The sequence below is a fragment of the Diabrotica virgifera genome, chromosome 1 (genome assembly GCF_917563875.1).
Source record: "Diabrotica virgifera virgifera chromosome 1, PGI_DIABVI_V3a".
Classification (NCBI taxonomy): domain Eukaryota; kingdom Metazoa; phylum Arthropoda; class Insecta; order Coleoptera; family Chrysomelidae; genus Diabrotica; species Diabrotica virgifera.
The window spans coordinates 233164727-233177010 of record NC_065443.1 but is presented as its reverse complement, the minus strand read 5'-3'; the positions used below and the strand labels follow the sequence as shown (position 1 = coordinate 233177010).

The following is a 12284-nucleotide window of genomic DNA, read 5'->3' as shown; positions in this document are numbered from 1 at the left end:
ATGAATTTATTATTTTATAAACGGATCAAGCAAAAATCAAGACTCAAAAGAAGATGGTCGATGATAAAAATGCACAGAAAACGAACACGGTAATGATATCAAATGCAAACCAGCTTGTTTTATATACCTCGTTCGTTCCAATGCCAGATTTTAACGATTTTTTATATTTAATTAAATGGGTCCTGTAGTATCCCATAAGTGTGTCTTTTTTCTTTTTCAAATTTTCTACCGTCGCTGAAAAAGATAATGATTGCACAATTCGACGCCAAGCGTCACCATGAACACCACGATTTTTATGTGATTTTTGTCGGGGATATTTCAAAGGGTATGTTTCAAACACTTTTAAAAATTCAATTATTTTCTCATTACTCCACTCCATTTTCGTATAATGGTATGTACCTATTTCACAAAACAAATTACTCTGCTGCGCTGCAAGCTAGAACTTGTTGAAACAGTGCAAAAGTGTAGCCACAACAACGCTATAAGTAGGTAACGGAGTATAACTCATTTGAAGAGTCGAAAGTAACCGCCACCCGATCTATCGCCTAACGTTTAACGGCATTAATAATGGCAATAAGAAATTAGCGCGCTAAGTCGTGGCTACACCTCTTTTTAATGTCAAATAACGCTTTAATTAAAGGCATTAGTCATTAGACGTTACTGTGGCCCTAGTATAAGCATGTTTTACCTTTTCCTTTTGGAGAATTAAGTCCTTTGACAATCTCCTGTGCGATTTCCGGAGAAAGTAGCGCTGGTTCGACGTTGTATCCTTGTTTTCTTAGAGAATTTATGTCATGAACCTGCCCATGCGGGTTCATAACAAGTTTAAGAGGGTCTTTTGGTGTGCCATCGCTGCTGCCTAGTTCTTGACCATTGAAGCCTCCACGACCTGAAAAAAAAAACAAAAATATGAGTTGTGATACAAATAATTGTAAAATAAATAAGTAGGTACCTATTTAATAAAATTCCATCAATTTACAACTGCGTTCTGGATTAAATATAAAAACATTGCTTTAATGTTACAAAGTAATGACAAAGATAAAAAACAGAGAAACATTGTAGAATATATAATTGAATAAGTTTTTAAGTAAATAATGTGTTTTACAGAAATCAGACCACCTGTCGTAAACAAGTTGAAGGTATTTTGAATTTCTTATGTAGGAGTAAGCAACCAACAAAAAGAAGAAAGGCTTCAAGTAATGAAGCTTAAAATAGGACAAAACCTCGCAATTCTTACAGAATGAATCGATTTGCTTGAAAATTTGAGAATAAGTAGTGGATAGTTCAAGGATCAAAATCTATATCATGCTGAAAGGCGCTGTTACCATGGGGGTGGTTCCCACCCCATCTCGGGGGCGGAAATTGTTTATTATATTTTAATCGCAAAAGTTGGTAAAAACTTTCATTGTAAGCAAAAAACGTTCTATACATTTTTTGATAAAATTGATAGTTTTCGATTTGTTCGCTATCGAAAGTATTAGTTTTATATCGAAAAAATCAATGGTTTTAATAAGTTTTCTGCGAATAAATACAAAAGTTTTCGTTTTGTCAAAACAACTTTACTTAACAAAAATGTACCTTTTGAAAAAATAAACAAAACCTTTTTTTTTAATTTTCCTTAAGACCAATAGTAATCGAGCTATACTTTATTAATATGTTGGCTCTTTTTCGTCAAATGCTAAATATTTTAGTTTCAAAGTCAAAAGACGGGAAAAACTATGTATTTTTCGAGGATAACTTCTAATTTAATATCTATCTCCAGAAATAAAAAAAGTATCTAGCTCAAAAATGAAGTGACTACTTATAATGAAAAGAATATCAGTCCCTATTTTTTTTAGCGAAAAGTGTTCGGAAGCAACCCCCTAATCACCACCCTAATTAAAATTAGTCATTGACCTTATTTGGTCTTTTTTATTTATGTATTATCAATAGGTTCTAGAAGTTTGACCGGCTTAAAATGATTAGTTTAAAAAAAAAATGAAGTTAAAAGCGAATAACGAATTTTTGTAGTTTGGAAAAAAATGTTCTTTTCTTCAGAATATCAAGATTAGCATCAGAGATACGAAAAAATGTTTAAATATAGAATTGTAGCTTATTTAGTTCCCAAGAATCTGGTTTGAAAAAATTTTTTCTACGGCAAAAATTGAGTAGGCTATTGACAATTAAAACTTGTAATAACATGCAAAACCCACCTTTACCAACCCTTTCAATGTCACCTCTTTTTGCGACCGAGGGTTTTAAAAATATTTTATATTAATAAGCTTATAGACCTTGTAAAAACCTACAAAATTCTTTTTTACCAAACTTTTTAAACTAAAAAATAAAAAGTTACGGTTAAAAAATCAATATATTTTTTTAAACATCAAGGGGAAACCAGTTGGAAGCATAATAATGTAAGTTAGCGGTGATTTTAGTCATTGGCCTTGTTCATTCTTATTTATTTATGTATTATTAATAGATTCTAGAAGTTTGACTGGCTTAGAGTGATTAGTTTTTAAAAAACTGGGGTTAAAAGCGAATAACAAATTTTTGTAGTTTGGTAAAAATGCCATTTTCTTCAGAATAGAAAGATTGGCATCAGAGATACGAAAACATGTTTGAATATAAAATTGTAGGTTATTTAATTCTCAAGAACCTGGTTTGAAAAAATTTTTTCTACGGCAAAAATTGAGTGAATCAAATGAGTATATCGAAAAACATTGATTTTTTCGATATAAAACTAACACTTTTTCGATAGCGAATAAATCGAAAACTATTAATTTTATCAAAAAAATGTATAGAACATTTTTTGCTTAGAATGAATGTTTTTATCAACTTTTGCGGTCAAAATATCATAAAAAATTTCCACCCCTGAGATGGGGTGACAACCACCCCCATGGTAAAAGCTACTCTCGGCATCATATTTATAAATTTTGATCCTTGGACTATCCACTACTTATTTTCGAATTTTCAAGCAAATCTATCCATTCTGTAAAAATTGCGAGGTGAAAAGCTTCGGTTCCTGGCCTATTATTCAAATACCTGTAAAGTTTTTTATTTTGGCTCTATATTATCAATCAGTAGATTTACAAGAATTTATTATATATATTATATTAGGTACAGTAGAAGACGACAAAAAAGAAGATCTAGAAGGAGATGCTTAGATGACGCGGAAGACGACCTGAAAACTATGAATATAAAACAATGGAGGAAAAGGGCACAAGAGAGGTCCAAATGGAAGACATAGCCAGGCAGGTAAAGACACATCCACGGGTATGATGCGAAAAGAAAAAGATTTACAAAGATATTTACTGCGTCGTCCCTATTCCTATTTGATAATGATAATACAGACCGAAATAATAACTTTGATGGAATTGTCAAGAATCCACTATTCTTCTTATATACCAACTTTTTAGATTCTCTTCTTTTTTCCTCTTTCTTCTTTCTCCCTCAAATTTTTAGATTGGGAAGTAATAAACAGAATTTGTTATCTTGCTTTCAAAACTGACCCGTACAATTTGTAACCGCTATATCCAATAAAGTTATAACTTTTAAAATATCACTATGTAAATTTGAATGCATAATAATGTAGAATGAAATCTCTATCAACATCCAAAAATTGCTTTTTAGCTTCATGACTTGGCACTGATTTGTCCAAGATTTTTTTATAGACCCCTGTTAAATGTTTTACAGGTGTGGAGTAAGGCGGATTCAGAAACGCATAATCTCTGGAACATAAAATTATATGGAACATGGTTCAAAGAAAGTTAATGACAGGAGAATAGGATGATCGAAATCCGTCAAAGATTAAAACAAATATAAGTTGTTTTTTGTTGAGGTTGCGGTTTTTTAAAAGTATGGAATTTTGTAGAATAGATAGATTTTTTTCTTCAGTAAAACAAAATTTTGATCCGTTCTCTTGTCTCGTTATTATGGATTAAGAGAGTTTTCTCTATTGATTTTGTGTTGAGATATATTACATTTCTTTTCTGTATGTGAAAACTATACATACCTACTTAATTATTGAACTTGTATTTCTATTTCTTCTTTCTACTGAGTTTGGTGTTTCATTTGAACTTGATTTCTCTTACTTCGTATTTTTTTTCGATTTATTTATATCTCTAACTTTTTCGTCGATGTGTGCTTATTTCAATTTCTATATTCCCTTATGTATTTGTTTTTATATACAAGTGTCTTTTACACATTACTTGCTCATCCTAATGTTCTTATTAGAGAGTATCATTAAGTATTTCCTGTTTCTTTTGCTTAAGAATGAGTCAATAGACTTCTTTTTTTGCTTGTATATTCTTTACTTTTTTCGTGTGAATGATTTTCTGTGATACTGTGTGGTTTTTCTTCCCTCTACCTAACATTCATGTTTAACCCGTTAACTCCATTGGCCTATAATACCTACATTCTCAGTTTTGTTGTGAATGTTGTCTAATGTAGTTCTAGAGTATATGAAAATATGGTCAATATTCATTGTAACCATTTTTACTTGGCTACGTAGGTTGCTGATTTGTTTACTTTAATTTTAGCCTTACTATGTACCTTGAGCCTTGAGTAATTTTGTTTTTTTTTTATATTCTCTTAGTATATGATCAACTTTCTAGTTTGTAGGGTTCTCTCTCCTTCTTTGAGCCCTTATCAGGGCGTGGTGACACTCTATAACTATTGTTGACTTGCTGGCTCCATAGGCTGGGATCCTATGCCAGATAGAAGTCTTCATTTAGTCTGTCCATCGTGTTGAAGATCTTCCTCTTAGTCTTCGGGCTTCTACCTTTCTTTCTACTGCCAACAGTTCCAAGGTCCCCATTCTTCTGGCTATGTGGCCGAAGTTATTTAGGTATGACCGGTCTACTTTTTTTAATAACCGTCTTTTTTATATATCTCTCTCTTCAATCTTAACCCCCCGGAGGGAGTGTAGTGGTCGACGTGATGTCGTATATTGTCCGTCTCCAAAGATCTCTGTCTCTGGTCATTTCTTTTAACTCATTCATAAGTCTTTTGCATATTCCCGTAATTTGATCGATCCATCTTGTTGGGATCTTCCTCGTGATCTTCGGCCTTCCACCTTTCTTTGTATAATGAATCTTTCCATGTTTTCTGTGCTTGCTCTCATAACATGTCCAAAGTATTTTAATTGTTGGAGATGGACTTTACTGGAGAGTCGTTGGCCGTTGGCTAACTTTTAGCTCTCTTAAAATTGAATTATTTGTTCTATGGTCGGTCCAAGGAATTCGTAGCATTCGTCTCCAATAGAACATTTCAGTGGCGTCTATCTTTCTTCTTCCCGAATTTCTCAGGGTCCAAGATTCACATCCGTAGGTCAGTATTGGGGATATTAAGCAGTTGATCAACCTCATCTTTAACGCTCTTGAAATTTGACAGTCCTTTCAGATTGAGGTCATTTTTACTGTGGCGACTTTTGCTAGATCACATCTACGTTTTATTTCTTCCTGTAGTGACCCTGTGTTTGTAATTAATGTTCCCCGATATAAGTATGAGCTCACAACCTCAAACCGATCAATTGTGGTTATGTGTGGATGATTGTTATGTAGTATATCCACTATCATAATCTTTGTCTTTGATATGTTTAATTGCAGACCAAATATTTGAGTTTCGTTTTCAACCAGTCGTATAAGATCAATCAGCTCTGCTTGACTATTTGCAAGAAGGGCCGTGTCATCTGCGAAACGTAGGTTGTTTATTTTATGACCATTTATTGAGATGCCTTTTTCCCATCCTTCAAGTGCTCTTCTCATAATATGCTCTCCATATATATTGAATAATTGTGGAGATAGTATAGATATTATACATCCCTTTCTGACACCCCGTTCTGGATGAAATTCTTTCGAAAGTGTGTCAAGCACTTTAACTGATCGAGTAGTGTGTACGTATAGCTCAGTTATAAGCGAAATAAGGCGTTGGGGTACGCCTATTTCTTTTAGTATTCGCCATAAGTGTCTCCACTTGGCCCTGTCGAACGCCTTACGATAATGGATAACGCATATGTACAGTGGAATATTGAATTCCCTAGATTTTTCGATTATCTGTCTTATATTCAACAGGTGTTCTCGAGTACCTCTACCTTTGGTAAACCCAGTTTGCTCTTGTGAAATTTCTCTTTGAAGGAAGGTTTTTATATATAGCCCTTCCATAATTGACAGGTTGGTTCTGTGTTTTATCCAGGACACGTGTAGAATTCTTCTCTAGACTCTCATTTCGACGTCTCCGATCTTACTGCTCTCGATTTTTTGAGAGTCGATTTTTTAGCTGCGTATAAATATAGCAATGGGAAAAATAAGGGCATTGATCAACCTGAGCTTATATTAGTATTTCTTGTTTTTGTTCGATCTTTCTATATTTTAATAATTGCTGTTGCTGTTCGATCTATTACCAGAGAACGGCAGGGTCTCGCCAGTGGCGCACAACCTCCCTACACGCGACACTATAAATATATACAGGAAATTTTCGATTTTCTAAATCTAAGTGAATTTAAAATTGGGCCAACATCCATCTTAAAGTTCAGGAAAAGACTCACCCATTCATGTGTCAACCATCCATTTTGGTCTAAGGGTGTGGATTTTACGGCTCTTCCTAATTAATGTCTGTTTTTCGTTCTCGTCCCCAAAACTCCCAAAAACTTCCAAAATTTAAGTCCGACCTTTGCGGCGTCTAATAGTACTAATCATTACCTTTCCAACGCATGTCTAATTTTGAAAATCGATTATACCATTCAAAAGTTACCGAGCTCAGAAATATGACTCAATTTCTATTTAAAAAAGGGAAAATGTTTGTGGATATGTGTGTATGTATGTATGTGTGCGGAAAAGTTAAACCGATCTGAATTTTTTTTTACGTTTTAAGAGGGGGTCAGGGCCGATTCAGAACCGGTGTAGTTTGTGACTTTTGACTACCCATAAGCCAGCTATAGACTTGGTAGGTACAAAAACGGGATTTTTTTTGGGGTATATATCTTCGGTTCAAGAAGCGACAGGAGAACCGCAGATAGACCAAATCAATAGTGTTGAGTTAACTTTCAAATGGTGTCTGAGCCGTCAGGATAACACATACACACGGCTCAATATAGCCGAAAAATTGAAAAACTAAACTTTGAAAATTTTGGTTTTTCGACATTACTCAAAATTTCAACTTACGAATTGCTCCAATGACTGAGCATTTGTAGGACTTTACACGAATCTAACGGTGTGTACCTCATATCCAGGAAAATTCAAATTTTTAAGTTATAGGCTTCGTAAGTATGATCAAATCTATTTCCTATGGGAACAGACTGGTTTTCAAGCTCAATAATTTCTGTAATAGCTTCAGTTATCGTAATTGACCTTAGATGCATCAGATACTACTTGTTAATACGTTTCAAACTCATGTTTAGTGATCAAAATCGGTTTAGCCGTTTAGAAGTTATTAAGAGACAAAAGTATAATCCAATTAACGATTATTCCCGAAATGGTTTATGTAGTTGTAGTGGTTACGACGCTAAATTTGATCTGGCAACGGGCAATCCGAGTTCATTTAACGGCCGTCCCAATATTTTTTTTCAATATATTTCGAATTGAAAAAATCTAGTGTACATTCGATGGACACTAGATCATTTGGGAGATAATGCGACAAAGGCGACCATTTATAAAGCTTAACGTGTAATCGAGAAACATTGCATTCAACTTCTTATATTTAATTTATATATAACTTTGTAAAACTCCTGATACAAGAATAGAAAAACCGCTAAACGCCGTAAAAATGAGTGGCACATACAATATTCCAGCTACAAAAGATCTGATATGAAAATTACGTGGCGCGAACATGTAATTTCATTTTGATGCAAAACAAAATTATAGTTTTATTTTAAAAGATTTTTCCATAATATTTGTTAAATTTGAAGTAAACGCGCCACAAAAGAGTTTTAAAATTCAAACTGTATCAAAGTTACTCTTTTGTGGCTCGTTTTACTTCAAATTTAGCAAATATGAAAAAATCTTTTAAAATAAAACTAGAATTATTTTGCATCAAAATTAACATACATTTTCGCGCCACGTAATATTCATAACACCTTTTTTGTAGCTGGAATATTGTATGCGCCACTCATTTTTACTGCGTTTAGCTGTTTTTCTATTCTTGTTGAAATTCTACAATTGATTTCTAAGGAGCAATCGGCATTATTGGTTATCCGGGAGCCCAAGTATACAAAGCTAATTACTACTTAGAAATTCTGTTAATCTGAAGTCCGAATTCTTAACTTATCCGGCTTAGTCGTTCGGTGATGGTAATAATTTCGACTTCATTCGCAGCTAGTGTAAGTGTGTCATCTGCGTATTGCAGGTTACTCATTTTTCTGCCTGCCATAGTGATTCTTCTATCCCATTTGTCTAGTATTTTCCTTACTATATATTCAGAATATAAGTTGTATAATGATGGTAATACTATGTAACCCTGTCTATAACTTTCTTTGCTTTGAACGCATTTGAATATGTTCCATATACTCTAACTTTGACTGAGTTTCATACAAAGTTCTTATTAACTGACTTAGGTACTAGTATGTTAGATACTGTAAGGTTGCACTCTTTTAAATTGAGTTAACTATTTTAAAAGACAAGCGTAAAATTGTTACAGAGGTCAAATATTTTTGAACTTAACCGTAAAATTCGACAATCACAACCACACGTACACAACTAACCTTTGAAATGTAAAAAAAAATATTCGAAATAGTCAGGAAACACTTTTGAAGGAATTCGATTATTGGTTCTGGAGATCTGCAGCTGTCCGCACTGACACCTAGACACTATCTGCAGATAATTTTAGCCCTATGTAATTCCTTCGTTGCACAATCATGTGCGACATGTGTGGGCAGAGGTCCAATTCTGATTCTTTTTTTACTTCCGTAGCCGACAAAGCACCGCTTAGTGTTATTGACACAACGAAATTGGAATCTTTTCGTTTGCATTGCTATTTGGCAGAGGCGTATTAGCGAATCTAAGATGGAAAATATTTATTCTGATAACGTGACGTTAGAACTTAGGAAAAATTGTGTTTAATGATTAACAACTGAAAATGTACCTATAGCCCAATAAATGACCGTTTTGGAGTGTAATTTTCAGGGGCAACTCCGAATTGCATGGAAATTTGGATTTAGGTTCTAATTACCGTCCACTTCAAAGTTGAATTTGTGCCGTTTGTTGCTTTTACTTGGGGGGGAGGGGGGACAGTCACCTCTCCTCGGGGTGACAAAACGCGTGTTTAAAATAAGCCCGGAAATGGATAAATTGACTGATTATAAGCAACTTTCGTTCTACAGAGCTTTTTATGTAAGTCTTTTTCTGTAATAACTTTTCGAGTTATTTGAGATTGAAAATGTTTATTTTTCGACAAAAGAACTAAGTTTTCAGACGGTTTTTCGCAAATATCTCAAAAAGTGAATAATTTATCGAAAAAATATTCTTATCAAAAGTGTAACATATATAGAAAAACTAAAAAATGATTTAAAGTCTATAAACCGAGTAAAAGCAAAGTTGTAGCTCATGAAAAATACATGTTTACTCATGTAATTCCAAATCGAATATTTCAACGTGAAATCATCGAATAATTAAACAATTTTCGCGAAAAACTTATGAACATTTTGTCAAGTGTTTAAAAACGTTTATTTTTATTTATTTCAAAATTTCTAGCATTAAAAATAAACGAGTTATGCCGAAAAAAAGTTGCCCCCTTTTTTTTGGTAAAAAAAATCGTGAAAATCTCCCCCTATTTATCCCTAAAAGAAATTAATCGTTACCAATTTACCATTTACTTTAAATGTATGTATATTGTTTATATGATGTGTAAGTTTGACCGGTTTGAAGTGCTTATTTTTGAAAAAATTTGGTTTTATAATAAAAATTTTTTTTCCAAAAATTTTTAAAACTTAATTAACTCAAAATAACTTAAAAAGTATTAGTGATACGAAAAATCTCAAAGAGTAAAAAAATGTAGGTTTTGGTGTTATAAATATGATAGTTTCATTTTATTTTTCTGTAAGACAAAAATTGGTTAAGATATGGCTGTTCAAAGTTTGCATACACTCGTGTTTAGTGACTCGTTCAAGCTGTTTCAACTATAAACCTTTTAAAAATAAGCACATTAAACTGGTGAAACTGACAGATCATATAAAAAATAGAAGTAAATTGTTTGTGAAGCGGTCACGATTAATTTGATTTGGGGAGCTAAACACGGGGAGATTTTTATGTTTTTTTTACAAAAAAAAAGGGGTCAACTTTATTTTGAGCGTAACTCGCTTATTTTTAATGCTGCAAAGTCTTGTGAAAAATTAAAATAAAGCTTTTCTTAAACACTTTAAAAAAATTTTCTATGGGTTTTTCCCGAAAAGAGCTTCATTTTTTGGTTATTTCACGATGAAATATTCTATTTGGAATTGGACGAATAAAAACGTATTTTTTATGAGCTACAAATTTGTTTTTGCTAGATATATAGACTTTACGAATACACAGCTCTTTTCGTTTTTTTTAAGCTACATTTTTGCTAAAAATATCTTTTTCGATAAAATATTTACTTTTTGAGTTATTTGCGAAAAACCGTCTGAAAACGTAGTTTTTTTTGTCGAAAAATAAACATTTTCAATCGCAAATAACTCAAAGAGTCTTGACTTACGTAAAAAACTATATAGAACGAAAGTTGCTTATAATCAGTCAATTTATCCATTTCCGGGCTTATCTTGAACGTATGTTTTTTCGCCCCCGAGAAGGGGTGACTGTCACCCTCCAAGTAAAAGCAACCAACGGGACAAATTCAACTTTGAAATGGAGGGTAAGTAGAACTTAAATCCAAATTTTCATGCAATTCGGAGTTGCCCCTGAAAATTACACGGTATCGCCACATTTCTCGTTCATTTACTGGGCTACTAACGATTAACAACTGAAATAATATATGATGTCTAAGGTGTAAGTTTGAAACTGCCTACAATAATAGGAAGGATTTTTCGAAAGATTAAACAGTAAACTATTAGGATATTTCAATGTACTGTAGCTTCTTCACTAAGCTTGAAGTTAACCCCTATAGCTCTAATAGCAGACGACTTACAAACTCAAACTAAAATCCGGGGTATATCCAGTGTAAATAAACAAAACAAAGTCCACAAATTTTTTTGTAATTAAGTACCACACTGCCTAATTTGAAACTCTTCATTGAAAGAATGATTATGATCTAGAAGGTGAAGTGCGTATGTAGAAGTGTCTGTTTTTCTATTGTTGAAAGCCCTTTTGTGTTCTGCTATCCGTTTGTCAAAAGTTCTGCCAGTTTGACCGATGTAAGTTTTCGGACAGTCACCACAAGTTAGTTTGTACACACCACTCTGTAGTTGCTTTCTCTTTCGGCTTTTATGGTTTTTAATATGTTTGCTTAAGTTGTTGTTAGTTCTGAAAGCTGGTGTTATTCCTTTCTTTTTTATGTATCTGGCTATTTTTGTTGTTATTTTGCCAGTATATGTGAGCATATACTGGCTCAACAACAAAAATAGCCAGATACATAAAAAAGAAAGGAATAACACCAGCTTTCATAACTAACAACAACTTAAGCAAACATATTAAAAACAATAAAAGCCGAAAGAGAAAGCAACTACAGAGTGGTGTGTACAAACTAACTTGTGTAACTGTCCGAAAACTTACATCGGTCAAACTGGCAGAACTTTTGACAAACGGATAGCAGAACACAAAAGGGCTTTCAACAATAGAAAAACAGACACTTCTACATACGCACTTCACCTTCTAGATCATAATCATTCTTTCAATGAAGAGTTTCAAATTCTACATATTCAAAATAAAGGCCTTAAGCTATCACTTTTAGAATCAATGGAAATTAATAAATTGAAAAATACAGATATAATTCTGAATGACCAACTCGAGACAAACAGCTCCCCACTCCTCAACCTCTTCAGTTAAAGACTTAAAAAGGCAAACACATTGTAAAATATATCACTTGAGAAAGGCACTTTGCCGAAACAGCTGTAGTAATAACATAGTTGTAATAAATTTTGTGGAAGTATAGAAAACAAACGTTTTTCAGTGTTTTATTGTGAGATAAAATCTATCGAATGACACCAAACACGACCCCCCACGGAGGTGAGAGGGTTACTTTAGAATATTAAATAGGAGCCCCCATTTTTTATTGCAGATTTGGATTCCTGACATAAAAACAAGTAACTTTTATTCGAGACATCTTTTTGAATTATGGAATTATGGATAGACGGCGATACAATCGGAAAAAACAATTGTTGTAAATGGCAAATTAAATTAAAA

General features: G+C 33.1%; 1 protein-coding gene across 4 annotated transcripts in view; it reads right to left on the bottom strand.

The window, feature by feature from the left end:
- LOC114333079 (uncharacterized) overlaps positions 1-12284 on the bottom strand; it is a 212749-nt gene that overhangs the window by 19379 nt on the left and 181086 nt on the right. For all 4 annotated transcript variants that reach the window (XM_028282914.2, XM_028282906.2, XM_028282923.2 and 1 more), the window contains one exon: positions 689-889. In XM_028282914.2, the coding sequence (XP_028138715.2) occupies positions 689-889 (201 nt within the window). The remainder of the gene's footprint in view (positions 1-688; positions 890-12284) is intronic.